Source organism: Pezoporus wallicus, unplaced genomic scaffold, assembly GCF_028554395.1.
Source record: "Pezoporus wallicus isolate ANWC-B61680 ecotype Strahan unplaced genomic scaffold, APGP_CSIRO_Pwel_v1 contig_10548, whole genome shotgun sequence".
Taxonomy (NCBI): domain Eukaryota; kingdom Metazoa; phylum Chordata; class Aves; order Psittaciformes; family Psittacidae; genus Pezoporus; species Pezoporus wallicus.
In genome coordinates, this window is record NW_026639416.1 from 14,200 (window position 1) to 37,626 (window position 23,427).

The 23,427-nt window shown below is 64.2% G+C and overlaps 3 protein-coding genes across 5 annotated transcripts; 2 read left to right on the forward strand and 1 right to left on the reverse strand.

Annotated features, from left to right (window-relative positions):
- The first annotated feature begins 4,636 nt into the window (after positions 1-4,636).
- Positions 4,637-13,616, forward strand: DTX1 (deltex E3 ubiquitin ligase 1). The gene is made up of 9 exons (XM_057414659.1): positions 4,637-4,903; positions 7,878-8,520; positions 11,335-11,396; positions 11,488-11,649; positions 11,882-11,943; positions 12,030-12,188; positions 12,291-12,452; positions 12,529-12,618; positions 13,362-13,616. The coding sequence occupies exons 1-9, from the start codon at positions 4,645-4,647 to the stop codon at positions 13,584-13,586; spliced, it is 1,824 nt and encodes a 607-aa protein (XP_057270642.1). The 5' UTR covers positions 4,637-4,644; the 3' UTR covers positions 13,587-13,616.
- A 538-nt stretch (positions 13,617-14,154) lies between these two features.
- On the forward strand, positions 14,155-19,848 carry WSB2 (WD repeat and SOCS box containing 2). 3 transcript variants are annotated; one of them, XM_057414648.1, is made up of 10 exons: positions 14,155-14,257; positions 14,343-14,514; positions 15,061-15,296; positions 15,500-15,631; positions 15,967-16,067; positions 16,655-16,827; positions 17,034-17,147; positions 18,239-18,346; positions 18,492-18,681; positions 19,711-19,848. In XM_057414648.1, exons 1-9 carry the CDS (start codon positions 14,242-14,244, stop codon positions 18,652-18,654), a joined length of 1,215 nt encoding a protein of 404 aa, XP_057270631.1. In that variant the 5' UTR covers positions 14,155-14,241; the 3' UTR covers positions 18,655-18,681; positions 19,711-19,848. The 3 variants fall into 3 exon arrangements, with proteins under 3 accessions (XP_057270631.1, XP_057270630.1, XP_057270632.1); XM_057414647.1 differs by lacking the exon at positions 19,711-19,848 and having other exon boundaries at positions 18,492-19,198; XM_057414649.1 differs by lacking the exon at positions 19,711-19,848 and having other exon boundaries at positions 15,064-15,296; positions 18,492-19,198.
- On the reverse strand, positions 19,806-22,628 carry RFC5 (replication factor C subunit 5). Its single transcript, XM_057414650.1, has 11 exons — positions 22,562-22,628; positions 22,409-22,473; positions 22,191-22,327; positions 22,022-22,101; positions 21,681-21,754; positions 21,429-21,588; positions 20,757-20,838; positions 20,531-20,660; positions 20,250-20,327; positions 20,113-20,167; positions 19,806-19,945 (listed from the first exon to the last, which is right to left on the reverse strand). The coding sequence occupies exons 1-11, from the start codon at positions 22,591-22,593 to the stop codon at positions 19,849-19,851; spliced, it is 990 nt and encodes a 329-aa protein (XP_057270633.1). The 5' UTR covers positions 22,594-22,628; the 3' UTR covers positions 19,806-19,848.
- Between the last annotated feature and the right edge of the window lie 799 nt (positions 22,629-23,427).

Genomic DNA, 23,427 nt, shown 5'->3' on the forward strand with positions numbered 1-23,427 from the left:
TTCACGGTCTGGGCACACACACACCCGGGGTGGGGGGGGGCACGATGTGTGTCCGTGTGGGTGCGCACACGTGTGTGCATGTCCGTGTGCATGGGTGCACGTGTGTGCGTGCTTGGGTGCGCACGTATGTGTGCACGGGTATGCACATGGGTGTGCGTGTACATGGGTGCACGTCTGCGTGTGCTTGGGTTCATACGTGTGCGTGTGCACCCCTGTGTCTGCACGTGTGTGTGTGCATGGGTGTGCGTGTACATGGGTGCACGTCTGCGTGTGCTTGGGTTCATACGTGTGCGTGTGCACCCCTGTGTCTGCACATGTGTGTGTGCATGGGTTCACATCTATGGGTGCTTCCGTGTGTGCATGGGTGCACACATCCGTGTGCTTCTGTGCGTGCACGAGTGCACACATGTGTGCACATCCGTACGCACACAGGTCCACACATGTGTGTGCATGCACATGTGCATTGGCACACAGATGCGGGTGCATGGGTGCGCACATCCATGTTCACATGTGTGTCTGTCCATGCGTGCATGCGTTCAGCCCTGCGTGTGCATGAGTGCCCACGCGTGTGCATGTGCGTGCACATCTGTGTCCTCATGCCCTCACCCGGGGGGCTCCCATGGCCCATCCGTGTTGCGTGTGCTGCAGGTCCCTGCGTGTTCGTGTCCTGTGTTTGTGCGTGTCCGCAGCCTGGGTGTGTGTACATCCGCCTGTCTGTCTGCCTGTCTGTCTGCCTGTCTGCCTGCCGGTCCGCCTGTCACTGCTGCTCTTCCGGTCCCCTCTTCCATGTGTGTGTGTGTGTGGTCCCATGTTGGGCCGTGCAAGGAGGCCATGTGTGTGTGTGTGTGTGTGTGCATGGGCATGTGTGCGGGTGGTCCCTGCTGGGGGGGGGGTCTCACAGGCAGCGTCTGTCTGTGCCTGCAGACACAGCCCTGCACCAGCAGCACCCAGGACCCCCCACCCTCTGCTGTCAGCACCCATCACACCCCCCCCCACCACTTGCATGGAGGTCCCAAGCATCCGGAACCCCACCAATGGAGTGTACGGGGGTGCACCCTGCTTGTACCCCCCCCATCTATGGGGAGAACGGAAGAGCTGGAGCTGGTTTTGTGGGGACACAAGCAGGGCAGGAGGAGGGAGCACCCCCATAGCCCCCCCCCCAATGGGTGCCACCTTCCTCTGGGCAGGGGTGAATTGGGGTGATGGGGGTTGGCGCACCCCACACTGGGGGGACCCTCACCTTGGTCGGAGCACGGGGTGTCCCCGGCCCCCCCGGGGGTGGCCTTGCCGGGCTGTTTACCTCTGTGGGTGCTGCAGCAGCCGAAGGTCACCGTGCTCCTCCTCAGACTAAACAAGGCTGCAGCGGGCGCTGGAGTCCCGTGGGATGCTGCACCGAGGGATGCCCGTGTCCCCCCCTCCGGGTCTGGGTGCTCCCCTCCATGGGATGGATCCCACTTGGCTCTGCGGGGCTGCAGGCACTGGAGTCTCCGTCTTGTCCCCCTCAAGTGGGGCAGCCCCACTCCTGCTGCTCCCTCCTGGTTCTCCCCAGCACCAAGTGGAGCACACGGGGCCTGGCTTCAGGCTGCACAGGACATTGGCCCCATGGGTCTCTGAGTGACCCTCGGTCAGCCCTGGGGTCCCTTCTCCCATGGCCACCCCCTGCTCGAGGGCTGGAATCCCCCCAGGGCTCCTCGCCTGTTTCGGGGTGGCCCCATCCATGTCCACAAGCCATGGCCCTGGCCCAGCTCCAGGTCCCTGTCCCGGGTCCTTGTCCCCATGCCATGTTTCCATCCCAGTTCCAGGCCCCCATTCCAGGTCCCAGGCAGGGACCAGGGCTCAACGTGGGACACCCTGGGACGGGCACAGGCTGCTGGTGGGTCCCAAGGGTGCTGATGGGGGCCCCCCACCCCTGCCTGAGCCTGGCACAAGGCGCCGGCCCCTGCCCCATCTGCCCTGGGGAACGTGAGACCTGGGTGCAGCTCAGGGCAGGGATGGGGCAGGGATGGATGCGGGGCTCCTGCCCCTCGCGGGCTGGAGGAGACAGGGGGGTGTCCCCGTCCCCATACCCGAGGCCACCAGGGGTCACTGCGGGGCCACCGCTGCTCGGTCCTGCGCTGGTGCTGTGTGCTGGTGATGGTGCTGGTGCTGGTGCTGGGTGATGGTGCTGGTGGCGGGTTTAGGGTGCTGGTGCTGGGTGCTGGTGGTGGTGCTGGTGCTGTGTGCTGGTGATGGTGCTGGTGGCGGGTTTAGGGTGCTGGTGCTGGGTGCTGGTGATGGTGCTGGTGCTGGTGGCGGGTTTAGGGTGCTGGTGCTGGGTGCTGGTGATGGTGATGGTGCTGGTGGCGGGTTTAGGGTGCTGGTGCTGGGTGCTGGTGCTGGTGGTGGGTGTAGGGTGCTGGTGGTGGGTGTAGGGTGCTGCTGGTAGCTGCTGGTGGTGGATGCCGGGTACTGGTGCTGGGTGCTGGGTGCTTGGAGCTGGATGCTGGTGCTGATGCTGGATGCTGGTGCTGATGCTGGGTGCTGGTTCTGATGCTAGGTGCTGGGCGCTGGTGCTGGTTCTGATGCTGGGGGCTGGTTCTGGTGTTGGGTGCTGGGTGCTGCTGTTGATGCTAGGTGCTGGTGTTGGTGCTGGGTGCTGTGCACTGGTGCTGGTGTGGGTGCTGATGTTGGCTGCTGGCTGCTGGCTGCTGTGTGCTGGGTGCTGGTGCTGGGTGTTGGGTGCTGGGTGTTGGGTGCTGGTGCTGGGTGCTGGTGCTGGGTGTTGGGTGCTGGGTGCTGGTGCTGGGTGCTCCGGGTGCCCGGTGTCAGTGGTCTCCCTGTCGTGGTTCTGGCCTCGTGCTGGGTGTGGGTGCACTTGTGGCTGGTGCTCCGGGTGCCAGGATGGGTGCTGGTGCTGTCCCCAATATGGGTCCCCAATGCGGGGCACCGCTGCATGCCCTGTGCATGTCCCTTGGTGTGGGTGCAGCCCTGGTGTGGGTGCCCAGCCTCGGCGCAGGTCCCCGGTCCGGGCGCGTGTCCCCGCTGTGGGCGCCCAATCCTGGTCCAGGTCCCCGGTGCGGGACCGCAGCCCCGGTGCGTGTCGCGGGTGCTTGCTCCCGTTCCCGCTGCGTGACCCCGGTGCTGGTGCCCGGTCCCCATGCGTGTTCCCGGTGCCCGGTCCCGATGCGTGTCCCCGGCGCGGGTGCCCGCGCTGCCGTGCGCGCCGCCGCCGGTGCCCGTGGCTGCCTGGCGCTGGCGATCGCTGCCGCCGCCCGGCCCCGCGCCCGCCGCCGCTGCCGCCGCCGCCGCTGCTCCCGGTGCGGATGCGGGTCCCGCTGCGGCGGCCGGAGGTCGCGGTGAGGAGCGCGGGCGATGCCGGGCGGCGGCGGCCATGGCGGGGCGGGGGGAACCGGCTCCGGGGGAGGGGGCACCGAGCACCGGGGACGGGGGACGGGGGGCACCGTGCACCGGGGGCTGCGTGAACCGGGGGGACCGGGCACCGGGGGCTGCGTGAAGCGGGGGTGCGGGGGCTGCCGCGCACCGGGGGGACCGGGCATTGGGGGTCGGGCCTGGCCTTCCCCCCCCCCCTTCCAAAGCAGCCGGGGCCGGGGAAGGGGGGTCCCGGTGTTGGCGTGAGGCTCCCCCCGGCTCCGGCGGTGCTCGGGTCACGGAGGGCGCGGGGTGAGCACGGGGGGCACACGCGTGTGGCGGCGGGAGGCTGCGTGCGTGTGTGTGAGCATCCCCGGGGGGGCTGCGCTGCCGTGGGTCCCCCGTGTCGCTGTGTCTGTGTCCCGCTGGCTGTGTCACCGGCTGCGTGTGAGCCCGTGTCTCTGTGTCACTGTGTCTGTGCGTGCGGGCTGTGTCCGTGTGTCTGCTTACGGCGGCTGTGCAGCGAACACCCCCCCCTCCTTCAGACCCCCAACCCCATCCTGGGGGTGCTGAGGGTGGGCTCGGGGCTGGGACGAGGAGCGGGGGTGCCCGGACTCACCCCCAGCCCGATGTCTGCAGTGCAGATCATCAATCACTGTGGCTGGAGTGGGCTCGGGGTCTGCGGGCTCCCCGCACCCTGACAGCGCAGGGAGAGATGGGGACCCCCATCCTATGGGACCCCAGCCTCCTCCCAGGGCAGTGACCAGGGTCTCCTGTCCCCCCCCCCCGCGCCGTGTCCCCCTTGTCCCCACTGTCACGTTGGAGGCCGGCAGCCGGCCGGGGCTGGCAGGGAGCCCACGCTGCCAGGGCTGCGGGCACAGCGGCCTCGCTGTCCCCCGGCTCCATGGGGGTGATGGGCACCGTCCCCACGCTGCCACCCGTCAGGGACCATGGGGTGACCGTGTCCGGGGCCCTGTTTTGCAGCTGACACCCCCGTTTGTTCACCCGCGGTGAGGTGAGGCGCCGTGCGGCGGGGACAGCCCTGGAGCCAGCGAGGACGTGAGGAGGAAGAGGAGGAGGAGGAGGTGCCTTGGGGACCGGCGCGGGGGTCCCGGAGCCGGAGCCCTGCCAGCGCCGCACGGAGGAGCAAGGCCCGAGGAGGACCGCGGTGATGGATGCCCCCAGCGCGGGGTGCGCGGGGACCGGGCTGCGCGGGGACCGGGCAGGCAGCGCCCGCCTGTGCTGAGCGCCGGAGGAGCACCCCGAGGCGCTGCCCCCGTGTCGCTGTGCCCCGGCATGGCGCGGCAGGGAGCGGGGGCCATGCTGCCCGCCGGGGGCCTCGGCTTCCCCCCGCAGAACCTGGCCCGGGTGGTGGTGTGGGAGTGGCTGAACGAGCACGGGCGCTGGAGGCCCTACTCGGCCGCCGTGTGCCACCACATCGAGAACGTGTTGAAGGAGGATGCGCGCGGCAGCGTGGTGCTGGGCCAGGTCGATGTCCAGCTGGCGCCCTACATCATCGACCTCCAGTCCATGCACCAGTTCCGGCAGGACACGGGTAAGGGGATGGCGCCGAGACGGGAATAACCATCCGTGCATCCATCTACCCACCCATCCATCATCCATCATCCATCCATGCATCCTCTATCCATCCATCCTCCATCTATCCATGCATGCATGCATCCATCCCTCCATCCGTCCATCCATCCATCCATCTCCATCCATCTCTCCATCCATCCATGCATTCACCCATGCATGCATGCATGCATCCATCCATGCATTCGCCTGTCTATCCATCCATCCATGCATTCACCCATCCATCCTCCATCAGTCCATCCATCCATCCAAGCTTTCACCCATCTATCCATTCATCTATGCATTCACCCATGCATGCATGCATGCATACATGCATCCATCCATCCTCCATCCGTCCGTCCATTCATCCATCCATCCATCCATCCATCCATCCATCCATCCATCCCTCCATCCTCCATCCATCCACCCTCCATCCATCCATCCATCCACCCTCCACCCATCCATCCATCCATCCATCATCCATCCATGCACCCATCCATCCATCCCTCTATCCTCCATCCATCCACCCTCTATCCATCCTCCATCCATCCATCCATCCATCCATCCATCCATCCATCCATCCATCCATCCATCCATCTATCCATCCATCCATCCATCCACACACCCACCCATATACCCATCCATCCATTCATCTGTCCCTCCCATCCCTTCTTTCCTTCCCTCTTTCTTTCCCCCCATGGACCCCAGGAGGCTCCTCCAGGCCTTTCCTTTCCCCCTCCCCACTTCCCTCCTCCAGCATGGACCCCTGCCCAGAGGGGTTGTATCCCAATGTCCCTCCCTCCCCTCTCGCCCCTCAGTGAGGTGCTATGCTGTGTGACATGTCCCACTGGCCACCCCTTTGCCCCACAAAGCTGCTCCATCCCGGCTCCCCAGGGAACTGGGAATGCCCCAGTTTGGGCACTGGGAGCTGCTGACGGCACCGTGCTGCAGCACACATCCAGGCCATGCATCCTGGGGGAAATCAGAGCTGGTCCACAGCCCAGACCCCATTAATGTGTCCCATTAAAGTGGTGTGTGCCAGCTCTGCTGGTCCGGGCGCTGTCCTGGCCATTCCCACATCCCCCATCACTCACCTGGGGACACACAGGGGCCACCCCAGAGCAGGACCCCATGGCCACCGGTGCCACCGTTCCTGGTCACCAGCCATGGCAAATGGCCCTGCATGCGGATGTGGCTCCCACAGTGGGCTGGGGACCAAGACGGGGATGGAGCCAGGGACCTGTCACCCTTGTGCTGCCTCTGCCACTGAAGCTGGCTCCAAACTGGACTCTGGCTGGACTTGGCAAAGGGCAGCTTGGCATCCGCAGCCCTGAGTCAGCGTGGCAGGGCCCCATAGGGCTGCGGTGCCAGCGGGACACCCTGGCTGTCCCCATGCCAGCTCCTGCATCCTCTGACAGCAGGCGTCTGGTGTCACATCCCATGGCCAGGTGCTCCTGGGACCATGGCTGGGTTTGGGGGTGACACATCCCTGCTGGGAGCAAACTGGTGCTTCCTGGGATGTCTTGGGTACCGCAGAGCGTGGGGACAGGGATGCTGGGAGAGGGATGCATGGGAGGGGACATGGCTCCACCCTGTTGACCGTCACCTCTTTGTGCCCTATCCCAGTACCTGCCACCATCCATCATCGCTGCCCCTGGAGGCTGTTGGATGTCCTGGGGTCCCATGGTGCTCAGGAACATGAGGGTCCCTGTGTTGAGGGTGCTGCTGGTGCCTGCTGTGGCATGAGGACACCGGGAATGGGGCAGGAGGATGGGAGCAAGGAGGGGTTTGCTTGTGCCATGCCTGGGGAGGGAGGAACCCAATCGAGACCAGCAATGGAGTGAAACGAGGTGACCCTGTTACTAGTGCATTCCCTGCTGATGGCTCTTGGGGACACTGACTCGACCCTGCAGCTGGTGGAGGGGTCAGGGGATGTGGGGCTGGAGGAGCTGATGGCTCCTGGGGACCTATGTGTGCCCACATGGATGGGCTGGAATGTCCCCCCCCCATCCTCCCCTGCTCTGCGGCAGCGGGATGCGGGATGAGGCTGCGAGTGGAGAGTGGGATGTGGGACATGGATGTGAGTGGGATGTGGGATGTGGGATGTGGGCATGAGTGTGCAGCAGGACGGGGGACATGAGCACAGGATGGATGTGAACACAAGTGGAATGCAGGGCATGATTTGAGCAGGATGTGGGTATGAGTGGGCAGTAGGATGGGGATCGTGGACACAGGGATGGGTGTGAGCACAAGTGGGATGCAGGGCATGGATGTGAGCGGGATGTGGGCAGCAGGATGGGGAGCATGGACACAGGGGTGGATGTGAACACGAGCAGGATGCAGGACATGGACACGGGATGGGGATGGGACCGGGCAGGACGTGCAGGCTGGAGCCTTCCTCCCATGAGGCCGTGGCAGCGCTGCCTCAGCACCAGCTGGGCCGGGCCCTGCTGCCTGACCCGGGCACCGGCCCGTGATTAATGACCATCAATTAGCGCCATTAACGGGGCCAGGCGGGGATGGAGCCGAGCCAGGGGCAGCGGCAGCAGCACCCTCACACAGCGAGGGGCTGGGATTTGGCCGTGGATGAGGGATGGTGCCTCGGTGCCTCGGCTGCCAGCGTCAGGCAGAGCCACAGCAGCTGCCAGGAAACCCCTGCTGACCGGGAAGTGCTGCGGGGACACAGGGATGGGATCCTGGCAGGGATGGGCCTGGAGCAGAGGGATGGGGAAAGGGGGATGAGCGGCATCGCCCTTCCCATGGCGGCCGGGGCCGGGATCCTGCTACGGGAGCATCACGAGTGCCCAGGGAGAGCCCTGTAGACACTGATCCCTCATAGAGCCATAGAATCAGCCCGGTTTGGGTTGAAGGGACCTTAAAGCTCCTCCAGCTCCAATCCCCTGGCACGGGCAGGGACACTTTCCACTGGGGGTGCTCACCCCCCGTTGTCTCCCCAGGGACCATGCGCCCCGTCCGGAGGAACTTCTATGACCCCTCCTCAGCGCCGGGGAAGGGCATCGTGTGGGAATGGGAGAACGACAACAGCTCCTGGACCCCGTACGACATGGACATCTGCATCACCATCCAGAACGCCTACGAGAAGCAGCACCCCTGGCTCGACCTCTCCTCCCTGGGCTTCTGCTACCTCATCTACTTCAGCAGCATGTCCCAGATGAACCGGCAGACGCAGCGCAAGCGCCGGCTGCGGCGCCGCATGGACCTGGCCTATCCCCTCACCATGGGCTCCATCCCCAAGTCCCAGTCGTGGCCCGTGGGCACCAGCACGGGGACTCCCTGCTCCTGCCCCCAGTGCCTGCTGGTCAACAGCACCCGCGCTGCCTCCAACGCCATCCTGGCCTCCCAGCGCCGCAAGCTGTACCCGGGGGCCGTGCGGCAGAGCAGCACCTTCGCCGGCCCAGCCCTATGGCCCGTGGGCACGGGCGGCGCGGCCAAGGGCGAGGGGCTGCGGGTGCCCGGGGCCGGCTTCGCCCCCAGCCCCAACGCGCCCGGCTCAGCGCCGCTGCCGGGGCTCAACAACCTCAACCGGCCCGGGAGCCAGCGCGGGGCTGCGATCGGCGCCCGAGCCACCGTGCCCGCAGGGTGAGCGGGTGGGGATAAAGGGGGTGTCGCTGAGGGGTCGGGGCGGGCACATGGAGCTGCGGGGAAGGGAGGGGATGGAGGTGCCTTGTCCTCTGCTGGCAGCGCGCAGCAGAGCTTGTGGGACCTGCAGGGCAGGCAGGGAGGGCAGGGGAGGGCAGGGGCAGGAAGGGGCAGTCAGGACAGAAAGGGTCAAGCAGGGTCGGGCAGGACAGGCAGGGGCAGGCAGGAGAGGCAGGGCAGGCAGGAGAACGTAGGGTAGGCAGGGGCAGGCAGGGCAAGCAGGTGAGGGCAGGGGCAGTTAGGACAGGCAGGGATAGGCAGGGCGGGCAGAGCAGGCAGGGACAGGCTGGGACAGGCAGAGCAGGCAGGGTGGGCAGGAGCAGGCAGGGCAGGCAGGCAGGGGCAGGCAGGGACAGGCAGGGGCAAGCAGAGCAGGCAGGACAGGCAGGGCAGGAAGGGGCAGGCAGGGCAGGCAGGGGCAGGCAGGGCAGGAAGGGGCAGGCAGGGGCAGGCATTGGCAGGCAGTGGCAGGCAGGGGCAGGCATTGGCAGGCAGAGCAGACAGGGGCAGACAGTGGCAGGCAGGACAGGCAGGGGCAGGCAGGAGAGGCAGGACAGGCAGGGGCAAGCAGGGGCAGGCAGGAGAGGCAGGACAGGCAGGGGCAAGCAGGGGCAGGCAGGAGAGGCAGGACAGGCAGGGCAAGCAGGAGAACATAGGGTAGGCAGGGGCAGGCAGGGCAAGCAGGTGAGGGCAGGGGCAGTTAGGACAGGCAGGGATAGGCAGGGCGGGCAGAGCAGGCAGGGACAGGCTGGGACAGGCAGAGCAGGCAGGGTGGGCAGGAGCAGGCAGGGCAGGCAGGCAGGGGCAGGCAGGGACAGGCAGGGGCAAGCAGAGCAGGCAGGACAGGCAGGGCAGGAAGGGGCAGGCAGGGCAGGAAGGGGCAGGCAGGGGCAGGCATTGGCAGGCAGTGGCAGGCAGGGGCAGGCATTGGCAGGCAGAGCAGACAGGGGCAGGCAGTGGCAGGCAGGACAGGCAGGGGCACTCAGAGCAGGCAGGGGCAGGCAGAACAGGCAAGGGCAGGCAGTGGCAGGCAGGACAGGCAGGGGCACGCAGTGCAGGCAGTGGCAGGCAGGGCAGGAAGGGCAGGCAGGGGCAGGCAGGGCTGGCACGTTTCCTTCCCCTGCTGACGCACTGCTTTCTCTTCCGTGTGCCCTGTCCCTGTCCCCATCATTGTCCCTGTACCGGCACGCAGACCCCATCCATGCACCCCCATGGACAGGTAGGAGGGGGCCAGGAACACCTTGGTGGGGAACTGGGCTCTCCACCACCGCCCAGCCTTGGTGTGTGCAGGGCAGCTTTGGAAATGGGTGGGAAAACTCCTGCAGTCCCTGCTTGTGTGGGGCTGAGCACTGCTGAGCTCATCACTGCATGCAGCAGGGACCTGTGGCACCGGGCAGGGGCTGACCCTGGGGGGGGCTGCTGCCCGGCTGCTGAGCTGGGGCAGACCCCGCAAAGGAGAGCACTGGGGCACTGTGCAGGGCTCTGCTATGGTGCTTCCTGCTTGTTCTTCACCCCAGTGCGTGCCCTGTGCCTGCCATCCATCCATCCACCCATCATCCCTCATCCCTCATCCCTCCCTCTATTCCTCCCTCTATTCCTCCATCCATCCATCCATCCATCCATCCATCCATCCATCCATCCATCCATCCATCCATCCATCCATCCATCCCTCCATCTCCCTGCCCATCCGTTCCTCTGCTTCCCAGACCACACACACGTCTCTCCATCCATCTCTCCACCCCTCTGCTGGCACCGCTGTATCCCTACCCGCACATCAGCCCCAGCTCCACCCCCAGATGTGCCTGCACCCACATGTGCCTGCGCTTTGGGCAGCACTCCCAGCCTGGCACACATGGGTGCACACCAGCACCCTGCACACATGGGTGCCTGCCCACACACGTGTGCACACACGAGTGCACGCGGATGTGCCTGGGTCAGTGGGGTGAGCAGATGGGGAGGCCTCAGTCATCACCCTGGGAGTCTTGGTGCTGGTACCCTTGAAGGGGCTCTTGGGCCATGGGGGTGGTGACCAGGGTGATGGGTGAGCTGGTGAGGTACTGGTCTGTGGGGGGCATGAGGGGCATTGGGTATCACGGTGGAGCACCCCAATAAGGGACATGGAGCTGTTGGAGTGAGTGCAGAGGAGGCCACGGAGCTGCTGCGAGGGCTGGAGCAGCTCTGCTCTGGAGCCAGGCTGAGAGAGCTGGGCTGGGGCAGCCTGGACAAGAGAAGGCTCCTGAAGGGGAGACCTGAGAGCAGCTCCAGTGCCTGAAGGGGCTGCAGGAAAGCTGGAGAGGGGCTTGGGACAAGGGATGTAGGGACAGGCCAAGGGGAATGGCTTTAACCTGCCAGAGGGGAGACTGAGCTGAGCTCTGAGGCAGAAGCTCTTCCCTGTGAGGGTGCTGAGGCGCTGGCACAGGGTGCCCAGAGAAGCTGTGGCTGCCCCATCCCTGGCAGTGTTCAAGGCCAGGTTGGACACAGGGGCTTGGAGCAAGCTGCTCTAGTGGACGGGGTCCCTGCCCGTGGCAGGGGTTGGAGCTGGAGGAGCTTTAAGGCCCCTTCCAACAAAAACCAGGCTGGGATTCCATGATTCCGTGGTGTCCCCAGGGATGGGCACATGCCCTGGCTGACAGCCCTGCATGGTGGGACATCAGCCCCCTAAAGGCTGTGTCCCCCATCTGCCCTGTTGCCCATGGGGACTTCCATGTGCAGAGGGGACGGTGCTGAGCCCCTTCTCCTCCTGTCTCCATGCAGGGTCCCAGCTCTCCCAGTCAAGAACCTGAACAGCACCGGCCCCATCCACCCGGCCCTCGCAGGTAAGGGCTGTCACAGGAGGGGTGGCACCGGCGGTGGGAGGGATGCAGGGACATGGTGGGGATGGACGCACAGCTCCTGTTCCCGGCGCAGGGATGACGGGAATCCTCATGTGCGCTGCGGGGCTGCCCGTCTGCCTGACCCGTGCCCCCAAACCCATCCTGCACCCGCCGCCCGTCAGCAAGAGCGACATCAAACCCGTGCCCGGCATCAACGGCATCTGCAGGAAGACCAAGAAGAAGCACCTCAAAAAGAGTAAGGAGCTCATGGTGTCCTGCACACCCTCGGGTACCCTGCAGGGGGAAACTGAGGCACAGGCACTGCCGCTGCCCATGGTGATGGGACCCCAAGGGATGCACTGGAGGGCTTTAGGTGATGCCCATGCTCCGCATTGCCTCAGGCTGTCCCCGTGCTGGTGGCAGGGGGTGATGGGGTTCAGGGCCCCATAGGCAGGCTCTGATGGCATCCCCCCCTGTGCCCATGGCAGGCAAGACCCCCGAGGACGTGGTCCGTCGCTACATCCAGAAGGTGAAGAATCCCCCGGATGAGGTGAGCGGGGATCCCTGAGGCTGCCGCTCTGGCTGGGAGCTGGGGGTGACCTCCCCATCCCATCCATCCCATCCCGTTCCTGGCAGGACTGCACCATCTGCATGGAACGCTTGGTCACCTCCTCCGGCTACGAGGGTGTGCTCAGCCACAGGGGCATCAAGCCGGAGCTGGTGGGCAGGCTGGGCCGGTGCGGGCACATGTACCACCTCCTCTGCCTGCTGGCCATGTACAACAACGGCAACAAGGTGAGCGCATCCCTGCCCTGGGGACGCCGCCCCGTGCTCACCATTCCCTGCGGGTGCTGGGGAAGGAGGGTGCTGCCCCTGATGCCCCCGGTACCGGTGCAGGACGGCAGCCTGCAGTGCCCCACGTGTAAGGCCATTTATGGGGAGAAGACGGGCACGCAGCCCCCCGGGAAGATGGAATTCCACCTCATCCCCCATTCCCTCCCGGGCTACACCGACTCCAAAACCATCCGGATCGTCTACGACATTCCCACCGGGATCCAGGTGAGGATCCCAGTGCCGGGATGGGCACCCCGTCCCCCCTTCCTGGATACCTGCTCACCGGCTGCATTCCCACCAGGGCCCCGAGCATCCCAATCCCGGGAAGAAGTTCACGGCGCGCGGCTTCCCGCGGCACTGCTACCTGCCCGACAATGAGAAGGGCAGGAAGGTGAGGGAGCCAGGGCTGGGTGGGAGCGGGATGGGAGTGGGATGGAGAATGATGAGGATGGGATAGAATGGGATGGGAGAGCAATCAGACGGGAAAGGAATTGGGTGGGAGGAGATAGGATGGGAAAGGAATGGGATGGGACAGGACGGGACTGGGACTGGAATGGGAAAGGAAGGGGAGGGAAAGGAATCAGATGGGAAGGGAAGGGAGCATACAGATGGGATGGAATGGGAAAGGAAAGGGATGGGACAGGACAGGATTGGGATGGAATGGAATAGGAAGGGAAGGGAAGCGTATGGATGGGATGGAATGGGAAAGGAATGGAATGGGATGGGATTAGGGAAGGGAAGCATACAGATGGAATGGAATGGGAAAGGAATGGAATGGGATGGAACAGGACTGGGATGGAATGGGAAGGGAAGGGAAAGGAAGGGAAGCGTACAGATGGAATAGAATGGGAAAGGAATGGGATGGGACAGGACTGGGATGGAATAGGAAGGGAAGGGAAGGGAAGGAACGGGAATGGGATCGGATGAAGCATGATAAGGCTGGGATAGAATGCGAAGGGATGGGAAGAAATGGGGAGGATGCAGCACTGCTGCTGCAGGGCTGGGACGTGCCACAGGCAAGGGTGGCACCTGCAGGCACCGTGATGGGCACCCCCGGGGTGCTGGGGCCGTACCGGGCGGGAGGGGCGCTGGGGGTGCCGTGGGGCCAGCCACGGCCGTGCCCGCCCGCCGCAGGTGCTGAAGCTGCTGATCGTGGCCTGGGACCGGCGGCTCATCTTCACCATCGGCACCTCCAACACCACGGGCGAGTCGGACACGGTGGTGTGGAACGAGATCCACCACAAGACCGAGTTCGGCTCCAACCTCACGGGCCACGGCTACCCGGACCCCAACTACCTGGACAACGTCCTGGCCGAGCTGCTGGCCCAGGGCGTCTCCGAGGCCACCCTGAAGGACTGAGGCCACGGTGAGGGGCTCCCGCCGCCTCCTCACCCCCCCCCCCCGCCCCCGTGCCCCACCACCGCCTCCTGCGCCGCTTCGCTGCCGACTCCGCAGCCCAGCCGGGTGGGCTCGGGTGTCCCCGTGTCCCGTCCCCCCCCCGTGTTGTCCCCCATTCATCCCGCTCATCGTGGGCTGGTGCTTTTGTCACGCGTGGGCTCCCCACGGAGCCGTGTGTACATCTCCGGGTAACAGAATACACCCCGCGCCGGGACGGTGCCCCCGTCCGTGTGCCCTGTGTGGATCTGCTGCCTCCCGGTGGGAGTGAGGCTGAGGACGGGGGGGCATGGCGGATGCAGGGATGCTGGGGGGGCAAAGGGGCCGTTTGGGTGCCCCCCGAGGGCAGAGGAACACGTGTGTATGTGTGTGTGTGTATGTGTGGGTGCGGGGGGGCCAGTCCCGTTCTCCCCACACACGGGTACCGGGAGGGATGCAGGGACTACAACTCCCATCATGCCCCGCGGCACGGGCGGGCAGGGATGAGCGACGAGGAGGCGCGGGGCATGATGGGAGCTGTAGTCCACGCCGCCGCAGCGCTGGGCCTGGTGCCGGCCCCGCGGAGGCCTCGCCCGGCCCGGCTGGGCCTTGCCGTGGCCGGGCGGGCCGCGGAGCCGCCATGAAGCCGGTGGGAGGTGAGGGGGGCCCGGGGCGGGGGGGACAGCGGGGCCGGGGCGGGCCGGGGGCAGGCGGGCCGCGGTAACGCGCTGTGCCCCGCAGAGGAGCCGGTGCTGCTGGCGGAGCTGAAGCCGGGCCGGCCCCAGCGCTACGACTGGAAATCGAGCTGCGAGACCTGGAGCGTCGCCTTCTCCCCCGATGGCGCCTGGTTCGCGTGGTCGCAGGGGCACTGCGTGGTGAAGCTGATCCCGTGGCCGCTGCGGGAGCCCGAGCTGTGAGTGCGGGGCGCGGGGCAGGGACCACCGGGAGCAGGGGTTGGGTTGAAGGCACCTTAGAGCTCACCCAGCTCCAACCCCAACCCCTTCCACTAGAGCAGCTTGCTCCAAGCCCCTGTGTCCAACCTGGCCTTGAACACTGCCAGGGATGGGGCAGCCACAGCTTCTCTGGGCACCCTGTGCCAGCGCCTCAGCACCCTCACAGGGAAGAGCTTCTGCCTAAGAGCTCAGCTCAGTCTTCCCTCTGGCAGGTTAAAGCCATTCCCCTTGGCCTGTCCCTACATCCCTTGTCCCAAGCCCCTCTCCAGCTTTCCTGCAGCCCCTTCAGGCACTGGAGCTGCTCTCAGGTCTCCCCTTCAGGAGCCTTCTCTTGTCCAGGCTGCCCCAGCCCAGCTCTCTCAGCCTGGCTCCAGAGCAGAGCTGCTCCAGCCCTCGCAGCAGCTCCGTGGCCTCCTCTGCATCACTCTCTATAGTGAAAGCTTCACCTCTTGCTTGCTTCACCTCTCGGCCTGAACACGTTCCCCCTTCTCCTGCCCCTTCTCCAGCAGCTGTAAAGCCCCGGAGCGCAAGAGCCGCAGCAGCAAAGCGGAGGCCAGGAGCCGAGCGGTGGCCAAGGAGAAGACACTGGAGTGTGGTCAGATCGTGTGGGGCTTGGCCTTCAGCGCCTGGCCGGCAGCAGAGGAGGGGGACACAGACCCTGCCTGCACCGTGGGGCTTCCCTGCCTCATCCTGGCCACCGGGCTCAACGATGGGCAGATCAAGGTCTGGGAGGTGCAGACAGGTGAGGGGATGTTGCCAGCAGTGGGGGCACTCCTGGCTTCGTGTCTGTCCCCTTGGAGGGAGATCCCACCTCCGTCCTTCCCTGACTGCTTCCCAGTGTTGAGCAGAAGCCTCTGCCCTGTCCCAAGTGGGGCTGCCTGCATGTAAGGGGTGCTGCTTTGTGCCCTATGGAGGAATGGCGCTGAGCACGGCTCCTCTCTGCAGGACACCTCCTCTTCAGCCTCTTGGGGCACGAGGATGTTGTCAGAGACCTGAGCTTCGCTCCCAATGGAAGCCTCATCCTTGTGTCAGCCTCGCGGGACAAGACCTTGCGCGTGTGGGACCTCAGCAGAGATGGTAGGAGCATGCAGGGGTGTCGCTGTCATAGGTCACCCCCGGCTCAGGCTGGGCTTGAGGATAGGGGGGTGAAACCCCCCTCTTAGGGGAGATGGTGGGAAAGGATCTTTGGTGACAGGGATGAAGGCAGAAGGGGACAGTTCCACAACATCCCCTTCCAGATGGGACCTGCCAGGTGCAGGAGGGGGTTGCAAGTAGGCAGAGCTCAGGATCTGCCCAGGGAACCGCCAGCTCCATGTGTATTCCCTCTTGGGAAAGGGGGGGCAGAGCAGGGGCAGGGCACAGCACTGCCTCTGGTGCTCCCCTGTTGTCACTGCCACATTTCCTGTCCCCAGGGCGGCAGGTCCAGGTGCTGTCGGGCCACGTGCAGTGGGTCTATTGCTGCTCCATCTCCCCAGACTGCAGCATGCTCTGCTCCGCCGCCGGGGAGAAGTCGGTGAGTCCCAAGGGATGCAGCCATAGAATCGTGGAATCAGGGAATAGTTTGGTTTGGAAGGAGTCTTAAAGCTCATCCATTTCCAACCTGTGCCACGGGCAGGGACACCTTCCACTGGAGCAGCTTGCTCCAAGCCCCTGTGTCCAACCTGGCCTTGAACACTGCCAGGGATGGGGCAGCCACAGCTTCTCTGGGCACCCTGTGCCAGCGCCTCAGCACCCTCATAGGGAAGAGCTTCTGCCTTATCTCCAACCTGAACTTCCCCTGTTTCAGTCTGAACTCATCACCCCTTGTCCTGTCACTCCAGTCCCTGATGAAGAGTCCCTCTTCAGCATCCTTATAGCCCCCTTCAGCCACTGGAAGCTGCTCTGAGGTCTCCACACAGCTTCTCTTCTCCAGGCCGAACAGCCCCATCCCATGTCCCGCTGTATCCAGCACTGCCCTCAGCCCTCCACGTCCCCAGTGCAAGAAGCACCCATGGGGCCAGGCCAGATCCTCACTTGCCTCCACCCAGGCTCTGCATGGAGGAGCTTGGACCAGGGCTGGTGCTTCTTAAACCCTGAGATGTTTGTGCTATGCTCCCGCAGGCGCTGCTGTGGAGCATGCGTTCCTACGCGCTGATCCGGAGGCTGGAGGGGCACCAGAGCAGTGTGGTGTCCTGTGACTTCTCCCCGGACTCTGCTCTCCTTGTCACCGCCTCCTATGATGCCTGTGTCATCATGTGGGACCCCTACACCGGGGAGCAGCTGAGGACACTGCGGTACGGGGATGGGGACGGCACCGGGAAGGGGGACACGGCAAGAGGGGGTTTGGAAGGGCTGAACGTGGCCTTCTCCCCATGGCCACCACCTCTCCACTGTTTCCAGTCTGAAAAGGGGGCTCTGGCCCCTCTGCCAGCCCCAGAGCAGTGGGGATGGAGCTCATGGCAGCCTGGGGGTGATGCTGGGCTTGTTCTCCCTACCACAGCCACGTCCCCCTGCACTCAGCGCTGGATGACAGCAGCGAGGTCCACACCAGCTCCCTGCGCTCCGTCTGCTTCTCCCCTGAGGGCCTCTACCTAGCCACGGTGGCAGATGACAGGTCAGTGACCTCCTTGGGGACTGCCACTGGGAAGAGGGTCCCAGGAGGACACCACCAAAAAGAACCAGGAGCTCGGGATGTGTCAGTGGGGAGCAGATCTTGTGTGGAAGGTCCCCACCAATGCTTGGTGTTAAGGGGAAAGGGCAGGGTGCCTGGGACACCATGGCTGGGACAAGGTCAGGGCAGTGTCACCCCTCTAAGCAAGGAGCTGGAGCCTGTGTCCTGTGTGCTGTGCCACCCCCTCAGCACGGTCACTAGCTCTGTCTGCATCCAGCTCAGCTCTGCAGGGGACAGTGCCACCCAGTCCAAACACAACTTTAGGCTGGGCAGAGTGGATGGAGCAGCCCCGAGGAGAAGGACTTGGGGTGCTGGTCAATGAGAAGCTCCCCATGACCTGGCTTCAGTGAGTGCTTGAGCCCAGACCCCCCCCTGTGTGCTGGGCTGCACACCAAGAGCGTGAGCAGCAGCTCAGGGAGGGGATCCTGCCCCTCTGCTGTGCTCTGGGGAGACCCCCCTGTAGCCCTGATCCAGCTCTGGGGAGCAGCACAAGAGGGACGTGGAGCTGTTGGAGCGAGGCCAGAGGAGGCCATGGAGCTGCTGCGAGGGCTGGAGCAGCTCTGCTCTGGAGCCAGGCTGAGAGAGCTGGGCTGGCTCAGCCTGGAGAAGAGAAGGCTCCTGAAGGGGAGACCTGAGAGCAGCTCCAGTGCCTGAAGGGGCTGCAGGAAAGCTGGAGAGGGGCTTGGGACAAGGGATGTAGGGACAGGCCAAGGGGAATGGCTTTAACCTGCCAGAGGGGAGACTGAGCTGAGCTCTGAGGCAGAAGCTCTTCCCTGTGAGGGTGCTGAGGCGCTGGCACAGGGTGCCCAGAGAAGCTGTGGCTGCCCCATCCCTGGCAGTGTTCAAGGCCAGGTTGGACACAGGGGCTTGGAGCAAGCTGCTCTAGTGGAAGGTGTCCCTGCCCATGGCAGGGGTTGGAGCTGGAGGAGCTTTAAGGTACCTTCCAGCCCAAACCATTCTACAAACTCAGAGGCTTTATCTGACCTTAGGGCTGCGTGGATGAGGTCTGATGTGTTGTCTCCTTTTCTCCTTAGGCTCCTGAGGATCTGGGCCTTGGAGCTGCGCTCTCCAGTTGCATTTGCTCCCATGACCAACGGCCTGTGCTGCATGTACTTCCCACAGGGCGGTTTCATTGCCACAGGGTACGTATGTGTGAGGGACGTGTGGCTGCTCACCACATTCCCAGCTTCCCTGGGGCTGCAGGCTGGGAAATGCCTGTGCCTGCAGCAAGCTCAGGATATATGGGGATAATTGAGTCTTCTCGTGTCCTTCTTTGCCCTGTTGCAGGACCAGGGATGGCCACGTCCAGTTCTGGACCACTCCAAGGGTCCTCTCGTCACTGAAGCACTTGTGCCGCAAGGCTCTGCGCACCTTCCTCACAACGTACCAGGTCCTGGCGCTCCCCATTCCCAGGAAGCTGAAGGAATTCCTCACTTACCGGACCTTTTAAACCAGGGTGCAATGTGGATGCACGGAGGTGAGAGCCCTCTGCCTGGTGGCAGGGCTTGGCCAGGGTTGGAGGAGGCACCACACGACGACGTCTCGCTGATGCCTGAGCCATGGGGCAGGATTGCTGCTGCCCTCCTTTTGGGGCTGCCTCGGGGAGTGTGGAGGGGTTTTTTGGTGTAATAATACTAGAACCCAGCAAAAACGCATGCAGAGAGCAAGGGACACGGTGTGGTGGGCCCTGCAGGGGACATGGGTCCCACTGTCCCCCTGCTATCTGCAAGTTATGGGGTAGGTGCTTTTGCTTCCACGTGCAGTGTTGTGGGGTGAAGGTTTGCAGTCGGAGCAGAGCTTTTGGTGTTTGTGAGTTCAGGGCTACAACCACCCCTGGCAAAACTCATCCTGATGGGATCAGCCTGTACAGTAGCTTAATTCCCAGAGGAATGTGGGCTGTGCTGCTCACCGGTCAGGCTGTGAGCTGGAAAAGCCCCACAGCTCCCCACAGACTCAGTGGCAGTGATGACAGAATAAAGAATTGATTCCACCCATCTTTGCTCCTGGTTCTAGAGGTGACCTGGGCATTGCAGGCAGGGATGGCCCCAGCCTGGCTGTGGAGCTGCAGTGGGTGCTTGCCACCAGTGCAGCAGGTTCAGTGCTGGGAGGGATCAGTCCAACACAGCCCCCAGCTCCCATTGCTGCTGCTTGTCTGCGCTGGAGCTTGGTGGGATTGATCCGTGGGTGAGCCAGAGGCTGTGCCCCAGCTGATGCAGAAGGCAGGGAATGGCTGTAGCCTGAGCAGCAGGGCAAGGGATGCGCTTGGAGCAAGCTGCTCTAGTGGCAGGTGTCCCTGCCCGTGGCACGGGTTGGCACTACCTCTGCCCTGCAAGGAAGGGAGGCTGGGCAGGAGGGGGGTGACACAGGCAGACTCCAGCCTGGGTGGTTGAGGCACCTTTGCACTGGGGCAGGGTGTGAGCCTCAACCACCTGCTTCAGGAGGAAAAAGAAGAGCCAAGTGCAACCTGATGCGCTTTAGAGGTATCTCTATTTCCTGACGCACTTAGGGATGACGCTGCGTGACTCCTGCAGCCTGGCTGTGGGCTGGAGCTTGGAAAAGGGAAGTGGAAAGTGTCAGGGCATGGAGCCCATGATCCCTTCCTTCCACCTTCTGCTGATGCAAGGAAGGATCCACCCGGCAGGACTCAGGCTTCGGCCACGATCAGGTCCCTGGTGCACTGGAAAGCCGCGATGAGGGAGCTCAGCTGGATCTTCTCACTGGTCCCAGCAGCCAGCCGGTACCTGGAGCAGGGGCAAGGGCAGGTCTGGGTGCTGACACCGGCATCCTCATCCCACCAAGCAACAGGCAGGACCCAGCGTGGTAGCGGTGACCCCTATGGGGTGGGTGCCCTGGCAGCCCCCCAGCGATGGGGTTTGGGGGGCAAGGAATGGGGCTGAGCTGCACTTACTCAATATCTGCCATTTTGATCAGCAGCTGGATGCGCACCGAGGGGGGGAAATCCACTGTGGAGAGGACGAGATGGCACTTGTCATGCTGGGGGCACCCAGGGTTGTCCCTCGCAGGGTCAGCCCCACAAGCCCCTACCTCTGTGCACGAAGAGATGGATCTCGGTGAGGATGTCCTGCAGGGCCAAGCCCTTCAGTGTCTTCAGCTCTGTTATTCCTGAGGTGGGAGCGAGTGAAGGGTTTCATCCAGGCTTTGCCCCACTGCGAGATCCCACTCCTCATCCTCACCACAGTCCCAAGGACCCTCCCCATGGAGCAGCACCTCCCACCCAGCCGGAGCAGGAGGTCCCAGGATGGGAAGTGCCAGCAAAGAGGAGGATGTATTAGCAGGGATCAAAGCCAGGGGAGGGGAAAGGATACTGCGGTAGGCGGTGGAGAAGTCCTGGTTCAGCATCCAGTCGAGGATGTTGGCGATGTCGGACTCGAGGGGGTGGCCTGTGCATGTGTACACGTTCTCCCCCGTCACCTTCCCAAAGGCCATGGTGGTGCTCTGAGGAAGAGGAGGGTGGAGGAGGGATGAAGAGCTTTGGACCTTCCTCTGCTGACCCCTCCAGCTCCCTTGAGGAGAAAGAGGCCATGTCCATACCTGCAGGATATTGAGGGCTCTGCGCATGTCACCGCTCGAGAGGGTCACCAGAGCCTTCATCCCATCCTCGGTCACATCCACCCTGGAAAACAAGACCTGGGGCTGCCGGCAGGAAATGCAACCATGATGGGGCCCTCAGTGACAGGGGAGAGGGGTGGCTGTGACACTGCTGGGGAGTGGTTGGACTTGAAGAGCTTAAAGGGCTTTTCCAACCTGGTTGATCCTATGGGTCTGCTGGGGCTGTTCAGCCTGGAGAAGAGAAGCTGCGTGGAGACCTCAGAGCAGCTTCCAGTGGCTGAAGGGGGCTACAAGGATGCTGGAGAGGGACTCTTCATCAGGGACTGGAGTGATGGGACAAGGGGTGATGGGTTCAAACTGAAACAGGGGAAGGTCAGGTTGGATCTAAGGCAGAAGCTCTTCCCTGTGAGGGTGCTGAGGCGCTGGCACAGGGTGCCCAGAGAAGCTGTGGCTGCCCCATCCCTGGCAGTGCTCAAGGCCAGGTTGGACACAGGGGCTTGGAGCAAGCTGCTCTAGTGGAAGGTGTCCCTGCCCGTGGCAGGGGTTGGAGCTGGAGGAGCTTTAAGGTCCCTTCCCACCAAAACCAGACTGGGATTCTATGGAATACCGATCCCGCTGCTGCTCCCCGTGTCAAGACGGGGATCCCGGGCTCACCCCTCCTCCTGTATGACGTGTTGGAGCCGGGGCACCATGAGCTCCGGGGTGAGGGGCCCGAAGCGGAAGCGCGTGCAGCGGGACTGCAGCGCCGGGATGATCTTGGACAGGTAGTTGCAGATGAGGCAGAAGCGGGTGTTTTCGGTGAACTTCTCAATCACTGCAAAGGGGAGGGAGGAGAAGCTGGTCCGTGTCCACCCCCCCAGTCAGGCTGGGGCTGAGGGGTGTCAATGGGTCCCCCATGCCCCTCACCGCGCCTCAGGGCGTTCTGAGCATCCTGGGTCATGGCGTCGGCCTCATCCAGGATGACGAGCTTGAAGCCTTTCCTTAAAGAAGGGGGAAAAGGGAATGGGTTTGGTCCTGGCTGTGGCTCGGTGCTGGAGAAACCGGAGTGTGGGATGCTATTCCCAGCCTGACCCCCATGGATGCTTCAGGGGAACCCTCCTTAACCTTCACCCTCATCCCTGGCTCCTTCCTACGTGCTCCCACCCCGAGCCAAGCACTGGGGCAGGCTGTGTTGTTGGGGGGGGGGCAGTGTGATGATGGGATCGGGAACTCTGGGAAGCTTTGGGAAGCACAGACCCACCACTTACTTAAAGATGGTCCTGGTGCTTGCAAAGCTCAGGATGGGCCCTCGGACGATGTCGATACCCCGGTCATCGGAGGCGTTGAGCTGGAGGGAGGCAGCAGGGATCCGTATCCCCTCCTGAGGATGCTCCCGGGGGTGGCGGGACCCCCTTATCCCATCCCATCCCCACTCACCTCCAACACCATGGAGCCAAACTCGCGCTCCCGGTAGAGCTGCCTGGCGCAGGCGAGGATGGTGGATGTCTTACCGGTACCGGGGGGGCCATAAAGGAGGAGATGCGGGAGCCGGTCCTCGCTGATGAACCGCTGCACTGGAGCGGGGAGAACAGCGGGGCTGGGGGGTGCCCGGTACCGGGGGGGGGGTGTCGGTGCTTACCGGAGGGGGTATTTACCGGTGCTGAGGATATCGCGATGCGACACCAGCTCCGACAGCGCCTGCGGCCGGTACTTCTCCACCCTGCACCGGGAGAGGAGGGGGTCAGCCGGGGGTCATCCCGGGGGTCACCCTTGGGGTCACACCGGCCCCGCTCCGGTACCGACCGTACCACGGCAAGTTCCCGCCACCCGCCCGCGCCATGGCGCGCCGCCTCGCGAGAGAGCGGGAAAGGGGCGTGGCTTGGGCGCGGAGACCGCTTGGGGGGGCGTGGCTTGCGCCTTGGGGGTGTGGCCAGGGGCGGTTTGGCGGGGAGCGCGGCACCGCGTGGGTTTGGAGGGAGCGAGGGGTCGGTTGTGGGACTGGGAGGAGCGAGGGGTCGGTTGTGGGTCTGGGGGAAGCGAGGGGTCGGTTGTGGGTCTGGGGGGAGCGAGGGGTCGGTTGTGGGTCTGGGGGGAGCGAGGGGTCGGTTGTGGGTCTGGGGGGAGCGAGGGGTCGGTTGTGGGTCTGGGGGGAGCTGGCGTTGGGAGTTGCTAAGGTGAAGTTCTGGGGATGCTCGTGGGGGGAGCTTGGTGCTGGGAGCTGCTACGGAAGGTGGTGGGCCCGGTTTTGGGGAGAGAACTGCACTGGGAGCTGCTAAGGAAGGTTGCAGGCATGGTTTTGGGGAGCACACAGTGCCGGCTCCCTATGGGTGAGGGGGGCACCCATCGGTCTCAGGCTGAGGCTGATGCAGCAGCTCCAGGGGCTGGTTGTGGGGGGACCCGCTATGGTTCTCTGAGTGCAATGGGAGCAGCGAATGCCAGAGGTGCCCGTGGGGATGGGAACACCTTTATCCCTGCCGGTCTCTGGTTCCTGGTGACTAACTCAAGAAGCAGCTCTGTCTTCTGTCCCTCACTGCCGAGGTGGCTCCTGGCTATTCCCCGACGTGCCGGGTGCCTGCGTGGCTGCCCGGGGAAGAGCTGCTTCAGGCCGGGCTTTGGGAAACAGTTGGAATCTCCTTAGAAAAGGGGTTTAGAGGGAAAAACCACCCAAGTTTGC